Here is a 9081-nt window from a genome sequence, read left to right as displayed (position 1 = left end):
AAAACAACACAAACGTGACCAAAATACATTGAAGTTCTTTTCAAAACAACACTGGGCCTTAAAATGCACCATGAAACAGCAAACAAGCACTTGTGTAATATCAAATTAGTGCAGAATTTAACTTGAGACTATTGCTGAAGTAAAAAATGTTTAATGTCTGTCCTTGCTATCGGACATAGAGCTTGTTCACAATGTTATAAATTTCAGTCTTCATGCAGCTCATGCTGATATATATATGATTGTAAAAATAGAGAATGTGACAATACTGAACTGAAGAAATGTAAAATGATATTTTGTTCACATTGAAGAAAGTTAACTGTGTTATAACTGAGGTAAATTGGTTGTTCAAAATAAAGACATGTATGCAAGAGCGGTGAGAGTACAGACACGACTCCCTGTTTTCTTCATTCATTCTCTTCATTCATTCTCTCATGTATTCACAGGTAACAGTAATCTGCCAGTCAGGCCTCCTGAGCCGAGGTCTGCAACAGATTCTTGGGGGCTCGTCCGGGATCGTTCCACGTGACGTGTGGAGACTGATCCAAACATTGATAAACCGCGGAACCGGGGAGACGTTGAAGCGAGGGCTGAGGCCAGCGGCTATGATGTCTACTGTGGCAACGAGCCACAGAACATACCAGGAGAGTTGAGAAGACGGTTGTCTCAACCCTGAGATCGAGGCAGTGATAGAGGGGGACGGAAAGGGATATCATGGCAGATCGTACGAGGAAACGCTTGATGTGGTCCATCAGGAAGGACCTGGTCACATTACCTGCCGAGGAACTGTTCCTCATCATCAAGATTATTGAATCACTGCCAGGGACAGACTCAACTGAACTAGATTTGGATGGCCACTTCGGGAGCTCCTTGGATGTGCAGACGATCTGGAAGTCTATGCTGTAAACGGAGACCTAATTCCGTTTGACGGCTGGGAGGGGACCAGAAGACATCATTGTTATGGCATCCACCCGTCGATCTAGAGCACCTGAATGAGAGCCAGCGAGAGACTACCCGGAGGATGTTATATGAGGAGTCCGGGGCGTTCAGCAGAGCAACGACGATGACATTGGGTGCATACCTAGCTTGCAAATGCCGATCACTCTTAGTGACGATATTCCAGTCCAAAGGGCGTACTCAGCAGCACTGAAACCCCTGTTCAATAAGGTAAAGGGCTATATACAAGACCTCCTAGCAAAGGGGTGGGTTGTTAGATCAAGTAAGCCCTAATTGTCTCTTGAGTGGATGAAATTAGAGATATCTACATGTATTATGATTGCGTTCTGTCGATCAGATAATAAACAATTTCAAAAAACCTGCTATTATCTACAAAAACAGCAAACACACACATACCTAAAGAAAAACATATTGTATGACACCAAACAGAAAATGTGCCCTTTAATCCCTCAGTGGCCAACTCAGTATATTCAATGTGTTCCAGAATGATGTAAAAGCTTTTCACAGGTTGAAAAGAAGGACACAGAACCACATAGTTCACAGTCTGTGCCCCTCATGGGAAAAAAGGGGAGTGTTCCAAAAAAGTGGTTTAGTGACAAGATACGATTTGCCAAGAATACTCAGAAGACTATTCCCTCTCTCTGCTCTGTAAATTGCCATCCCCCAATGACCTCTGACCAATGTGTTGTATTCAGTATAACCTACTAGCCACTTTGCCCAGGTCAGATGTATACCCTCACTCTAACTGCCTGGATTGTACAACATTCAGTCTCTCACCAACAAAACTCCTGACCATAAACAAAACAAGATTTTTTTTTACATCTTAGCCCCGTTAGGATTTGTTTTCATCTGTACATCTTGTCCCTCTGGGAGAGGAGGTGATTGTCAGAATATTAATCTATCAAGCATTGCACAGTTAGTCGGTGAACAAGTTTAAGAAAGCTTTATTACTTGCGGCCTGTTGAACTGCTCTGTTGCACACGATTGTTAAACTGACTGATCAATCCTCCTTTGAACTACTGGCTGTCAAACTCTGTGGGCCTATACACTGTTGTTGCAGAACTGTAAAGGTCACCTAAGCCATCAAAAGTGTTTCTGAACTTCTGGATGGAATTTCTGATCTCAACTATAATCTATGGATGATGGCGATGACAGGCAAGGTTGTAGCTCACAACTACCTGGGAAATCTCTCTGTTCCAGAAAAATATATGTGTATCGCATCAGGCCAGTTTGGGGTAGAAATGATGTACAGCATTTTTCTTGGATATTTCATAAAGGTAATCTTGGGAGTCAACTCATCCACTTTGCATGTGGTTGCTGGACCTGGGTAAGGCTGGTGTGTCTGTACTTTTGCTATGTTGTGATGCAGGAAAACTGGACCTTCACCTTTCACCTTCACCTTTACCTTTACCTTTTTATAAATAAACAAGCCCAAATGTTGAGTGTAGATCGTCAAGATGAAGTTGCCTGGGCAACAGCCCATTTGACCTTTTTGCCTGAGCTGCCCCTTAGAAGGAGATGAATAAATGACATTACATTTACAATTGTTTTGCTTTTGGCCATGGCCAAACGTTTGTTAGATTACTGATTGCTTTATCAGGACTACAGGTGGTACAGTGTTCTCTGTATAAGCACCAGTATATGTTTTAATAGTAAAATCTGTCATGCTTTCATCCTTTTATGATTAAAGGTTGTCGGAATGCCTTGCCCGGCCACACAAAAAGAAGAAGTGAAACACAGTGGAAAGGAATGTACCGTGTTGATATTATGTAAGAAACACTTTTTGTGAGTTCTGTATGTGCGCTCAAAAACACAAAGCTTTACACAGTCCTGGTTTCTGTAAATAGGAAACAAAGAAAGTGGCCTGGACCGAGCCCTACTCTAGTCCAGCCAATCAAAAATGTTGCTTCAGCAGCACTGAAGGGAGGCCTGTATTTCATTGGCTTTTGAGTTCAAATAAAAACGATCTTTCGCCAGAATCAAGGATTATGTCAGCACTTATTACCAGGAGAATATGACTGAATAGTGTCACAAATGTGTGATTCATCACTCACATCCCACACTTTGGCAAACAGCTCTTCCAGCCCGTTACAAGATCCCATTACAAAAACAAAAATCAGTCCCAGCAAACTGAAATGTTTCCTAAGTGCTCATCTCAGTTTAGTAAAATGCCATTTTGGTATGTGTGACAGTAGATGAGAAGCAGATGGCAGAAAAAGACACCGTGGTTACTGAGATCATTGGTATATCTGCTTTTCTCTCAGGAGTTCTTAGATCCTTTCTTTGACCATATGGAAATGAAAATGAATGCAAAGGGAATGTAACAAACAGATTAGACACATGTTAAGATGCTAGTGTCATTTATTGAGTAAAGAATGTCTTTGTGATTTCTTTTGATACATTTGTTCAGTTCAAACAACAATAACTTGAGGATGTTATATGAAGTGTTTTTTAATCAAACAGTCAGAATTTCATTATAATGGCAACAGAGTTTTTTTTTCAAAACAGAAGTGAACCCAAACATTTTGTGATACCTTGCTACCAGCCTGTTTGGAGTGTAAAGTATGAAATGCAATGACATGCTGAACTATAAGAGAGGCCTACAGTCTGTAATCATTCAAATAATTTATCCCTACTGACTTACCATAGGACTATTGATTCAATTAGAACATGTTAACCCCACACACCAAAAACAGAGTGAAGACATCAAAAGAACAGATATTGCCGTTTTACAGTGGAAACAGCAAATGGCCAATGAAAGTGTTTTGGTAATTGCTATCAGTATAAGTCCAGGTGCCTGCCCCAAGCCGCAAGTACACTTGGTCTCCCTTCTTTAGCTGCAGGTTCATCCCATTGGTTGCTGTCATTAAGCGACCACCTGGAGGATGATTGTACAGTCCCAGCATCTGTTGGCCGTTCTTCATTAGTCTGAGACCCATGGGCTTGCTGGAGTAATGATAACCAGAGAAGCTGAAGTAGTAGACTCCTTTCACTGGTGCAGTGAAGATACCTGTGACCATCAGAACAGCACATGATGTATAATCCTAAACAGGGCTGAATCTTAATTCCATTGCTAATCTCAGTCAGGTGCTAACTAGCAACAAATTGTAGTACATATACCTGTTGCTGGGTTGTAGGCATTCCCAGCATTGACAAGAACGCGGCTGTAAACCAGGGTAATCTCAATGTTATATGGACCCTGATTTCCACGAGGTGGCAGTGATGCTCCAAATGCTACTTGCTCTGAAACACAAAGTAACACATGCATGCTTGGAGCAATTCAGATAAAGTCAGAATAGCAGTGTAGTGTACTTGTCTACTTATTACCATATGTTGTAATTGTGGAAGAGTCATTATTGATTAAGCTGTGTTAATGTGTGTGGCATTCTTTAAACCATTTTGCCCAAACTGTTATTTTTTACCTATTTCACCAGTAACTGTTGTGCCAGGTGTAAATGGGGCAATTTGTAAAGCTGTGTTAAATAATATGCCTGTTTTGCTAAAACTGTTATATTTTATCTATACTAGTAACTGTTGTGTTTTACCTGTCCTCCTCTGATCCGCGATTTGGCTCCTGATTAAGCTCATCAAGGACCCCTTTAGCTCTGTGTCCTCTGCATCCCTTCTCTCTTTCACACTGGCCTCTTCGGCCTCGCTGCCAAGCTGGAGGGCACGAGTCTCCTGGACGTCTCCACGCTCACCCAGGCCCTGTGTCCCAGACAGAGAGCAGAGCAGCATCAGAAGCAACACAGACTGAGCACTCTTCATCATCGTGGACACCTGAGATGGGTTTTCACTCATGAGTTCACATCCCAGCCTTATATACAGTCCTGTCAGAGAATTCAGGAAACAAAATGTAGGCTAATTTGTTAGCAAACCGGTTGTTTGACATTTCTTGTCATCAACCTCACCACAGTGGATGCCTGGGCCTTCCCCTATGTGGTACCCAAGTCTGAAACTCACTTCCTCCTCACATCCATGTGTTGGACCCTCAGCGCAAGATTATTGCCTGAAGGGAGAAATGCACCAAGTTTTGAGGAGTGTTCAGGGTTTAATGTATCAATAAGTACACCAGTTCTACCACTACGTAGTGGCAGCAGCACGCTGTATCTATGCTAGCTCCTAAAGGATGTAGACTAATTCAGTTCCCAGCAGGAGGAAAATGTTTGTTTGCGCTGTTGGCTAACGAATGTGTTTTGTATGTTTTACAGTGAATAAATATGTGGATCAAGACAAATCTAACTCATTCCTTGAAGGTGTTACATATTTGGCGAGTCTGTCAGGAGAAGCAGCGTGATAGTCATCCACGTCCAGCTTCATATTAAAAGACAAACCTAGAAGAGAAAATTGAAGACCTAAACAGAGAATAATGGAGGATTTACAGGATCAAGTCAGTAAAGCATTGCTTACTCTTGAGAAGCCTCAGCTAGTTTTAGTATGCTAGCAGCTAAAGTGTATGGAGCCAGGGAGGGGAAGGTTTGAGAGCCTTTCAAGACGTGCCCTTATCAGGCTAGCAGAGAACACTTTAAAGGAAATTGAAGAAGATGAAGAGGCTGAACAGTTTTTGCAATAATTGGAAGATCTCCTGTCCTTCATTAAATCTCAGAAGAACAATGATTAAGATCCAGCAACTAATCCAGATAAATCAGAACTCGAAGAACAAAGCAGAAATATACCCTACTCAAGAAAGAGCAGGAAGATCCACTGAAGTTACTAGAAGAAGAAATTGATGCAGCTGGAGAGAGGGTGAAGACCATTACGACACAGGAGAAGAAAAAAGAATTCCTGAGGTGAGAGAGTTCCGGAATATAGGACATATTGGGGATGCAGGACAGAGGGAGAAATTGTCATATACTAGCCTCATGAATCAAATTGAATCAGGGCAGTGAAAAAAACATTCTGAAGCAGAAATTACCGAAGCAGTCATCCATGCGATATGCCCTGGTCTGCCCGTTAGAGACTTGTTGGAGATAAAGAGAGACCTCACACTGGACGTTTTAAAGACCATATTGCGTGGTCACTACAAAGTGGACTCATCCTCCGATCTCCTGCATAGACTGAGGACGCTGGCACAGGACCCAAAGGTCTCTAGACAGAGTTTACTGTTTCGAGCTATGGAGTTGAGGGAGAAATTATACAAGCTAGGGGAGGAGGACGAGGAAAAGCTGAGCCCAGATCTGATTCAGAAACGATTCTTGCGATCGTTAGAGACTGGGCTGATCAGCGATGCAGTGAAGTTTTAACTCAAACCCTACCTGTGTGACCATCGAGTGTGTCAACACAGTGTTCTCTGCTAGCCTGATAAGGGCACGTCTTGAAAGGCTCTCGAACCTTCCCCTCTCTGGCTCCATACACTTTAGCTGCTGGCATACTAAAACTAGCTGAGGCTTCTCAAGAGTGAGCAATGCTTTACTGACTTGATCCCATAGAGTTAATATAACTAGAGTAAGCTACTTTTGTCTTCCAAGATGGCGTCCCCATTCATTTCTATGAAAAGTGCTCAGTGGCGCAGTGTGGCAAGCGAGAGCGCGAGACTGGACGCAGCCATCTTTCCACCTCCGTGTCTTCCTGTCTAGCTTTAAACAGTGGCTCTTTTTTTCCCTAGCTCCGAGAGCTCATGTTAATCGGCTATCGGCCAATGTGAACTTTTGTGCTTGTGCCCTGTTAGTATATGCCAGCACATTTGCAGGCAACTTTCATTGACTAAGCAAATTTGGGTTGCTAGTTTACCCATTTCGGATTGGTTTCAAACTTAGCAAAAATCGGGAAAAATTATTCTATGAAAAAGCTAGTAGTATGAGCCAGGTTCGAGAATCAAACAAAAATTATTGGGGGAGATAGTTTTGTAAATGTTGAATGGAGTTAATAGAATAAAAACGACCGAAAGAGTTGGAAACCTAACCGTACATGCAATACCACCTACATCCACTGGGGCCGTTGCTTCAAGCCGAGGGGTGGGGGCTTGCTTAATCCTGTAAATCCTCCATTATTCTCTGTTTAGGTCTTCTGAATTAGTCTACATCCTTTAGGAGCTAGCATAGATACAGCGTGCTGCTGCCACTACGTAGTGGTAGAACTGGTGTACTTATTGATACATTAAACCCTGAACACTCCTCAAAACTTGGTGCATTTCTCCCTTCAGGCAATAATCTTGCGCTGAGGGTCCAACACATGGATGTGAGGAGGAAGTGAGTTTCAGACTTGGGTACCACATAGGGGAAGGCCCAGGCATCCACTGTGGTGAGGTTGATGACAAGAAATGTCAAACAACCGGTTTGCTAACAAATTAGCCTACATTTTGTTTCCTGAATTCTCTGACAGGACTGTATATAAGGCTGGGATGTGAACTCATGAGTGAAAACCCATCTCAGGTGTCCACGATGATGAAGAGTGCTCAGTCTGTGTTGCTTCTGATGCTGCTCTGCTCTCTGTCTGGGACACAGGGCCTGGGTGAGCGTGGAGACGTCCAGGAGACTCGTGCCCTCCAGCTTGGCAGCGAGGCCGAAGAGGCCAGTGTGAAAGAGAGAAGGGATGCAGAGGACACAGAGCTAAAGGGGTCCTTGATGAGCTTAATCAGGAGCCAAATCGCGGATCAGAGGAGGACAGGTAAAACACAACAGTTACTAGTATAGATAAAATATAACAGTTTTAGCAAAACAGGCATATTATTTAACACAGCTTTACAAATTGCCCCATTTACACCTGGCACAACAGTTACTGGTGAAATAGGTAAAAAATAACAGTTTGGGCAAAATGGTTTAAAGAATGCCACACACATTAACACAGCTTAATCAATAATGACTCTTCCACAATTACAACATATGGTAATAAGTAGACAAGTACACTACACTGCTATTCTGACTTTATCTGAATTGCTCCAAGCATGCATGTGTTACTTTGTGTTTCAGAGCAAGTAGCATTTGGAGCATCACTGCCACCTCGTGGAAATCAGGGTCCATATAACATTGAGATTACCCTGGTTTACAGCCGCGTTCTTGTCAATGCTGGGAATGCCTACAACCCAGCAACAGGTATATGTACTACAATTTGTTGCTAGTTAGCACCTGACTGAGATTAGCAATGGAATTAAGATTCAGCCCTGTTTAGGATTATACATCATGTGCTGTTCTGATGGTCACAGGTATCTTCACTGCACCAGTGAAAGGAGTCTACTACTTCAGCTTCTCTGGTTATCATTACTCCACAAAGCCCATGGGTCTCAGACTAATGAAGAACGGCCAACAGATGCTGAGACTGTACAATCATCCTCCAGGTAGTCGCTATGTGACAGCAACCAATGGGATGAACCTGCAGCTAAAAAAGGGAGACCAAGTGTACTTGCGGCTTGGGGCAGGCACCTGGACTTATACTGATAGCAATTACCAAAACACTTTCATTGGCCATTTGCTGTTTCCACTGTAAAACGGCGATGTCTGTTCTTTTGATGTCTTCACTCTGTTTCTGGTGTGTGGGGTTAACATGATCTAATTGAATCAGTAGTTCTATGGTAAGTCAGTAGGGATAAATTATTTGAATGATTATAGACTGTAGGCCTCTCTTATAGTTCAGCATGTCACTGCAATAAAGGTGCTGTTTGAAGGGTTCACTATTTGTCAACCAGCTAAATTTCATAATATACCCTCCAAACAGGCTGGTAGCAATGTATCACCAACAGTTTTGGGTGCACTTCTGTTTTGAAAATAAAACTCTGTCGCCACTATAATGAAATTCTGACTAATTTGCCACTATAATGAAATTCTGACTAATTTGTTAACTTTATATAACATCCTCAAGTTATTGTGGTTTGAACTGAACAAATGTATCAAAAGAAATCTTGAACATATTCTTTACTCAATAAATGTCACTAGCATCTTAACATGTGTCTAATCTGTTTGTTACATTCCCTTTGAATTCATTTTCATTTCCTTATGGTCAAAGAAAGGATCTAAGAACCTCTGAGAGAAAAGCAGATATACCAATGATCTCAGTAACCACGGTGTCGTCCTCTACCATCTGCTTCTCATCTACTGTCACACATACCAACATAGGTTGAATTTTACAAAAAGTGTTTCTTCCATAATATCAACACGGCACATTCCTTTCCACTGTGTTTCATTTCATCTTTTT

The 9081-nt window shown here is 42.1% G+C and overlaps 2 protein-coding genes across 2 annotated transcripts; one reads left to right on the top strand and one right to left on the bottom strand.

Annotated features, from left to right (window-relative positions):
* Positions 1 to 3297: 3297 nt before the first annotated feature.
* LOC124483533 (complement C1q tumor necrosis factor-related protein 3-like) lies at positions 3298 to 4779 on the bottom strand. Its single transcript, XM_047044025.1, has 3 exons — positions 4500 to 4779; positions 4075 to 4197; positions 3298 to 3964 (listed from the first exon to the last, which is right to left on the bottom strand). Exons 1-3 carry the CDS (start codon positions 4753 to 4755, stop codon positions 3684 to 3686), a joined length of 660 nt encoding a protein of 219 aa, XP_046899981.1. The 5' UTR covers positions 4756 to 4779; the 3' UTR covers positions 3298 to 3683.
* Positions 4780 to 7280: 2501 nt separating this feature from the next.
* LOC124483527 (complement C1q tumor necrosis factor-related protein 3-like) lies at positions 7281 to 8830 on the top strand. Its single transcript, XM_047044020.1, has 3 exons — positions 7281 to 7560; positions 7863 to 7985; positions 8096 to 8830. Exons 1-3 carry the CDS (start codon positions 7305 to 7307, stop codon positions 8374 to 8376), a joined length of 660 nt encoding a protein of 219 aa, XP_046899976.1. The 5' UTR covers positions 7281 to 7304; the 3' UTR covers positions 8377 to 8830.
* The last annotated feature ends 251 nt before the right edge of the window (positions 8831 to 9081 follow it).

Source organism: Hypomesus transpacificus, chromosome 21 (genome assembly GCF_021917145.1).
Source record: "Hypomesus transpacificus isolate Combined female chromosome 21, fHypTra1, whole genome shotgun sequence".
NCBI lineage: Eukaryota > Metazoa > Chordata > Actinopteri > Osmeriformes > Osmeridae > Hypomesus > Hypomesus transpacificus.
The sequence above is the reverse complement of the archived record's forward strand: the minus strand, read 5'-3'. Positions and strand labels throughout refer to the sequence as shown.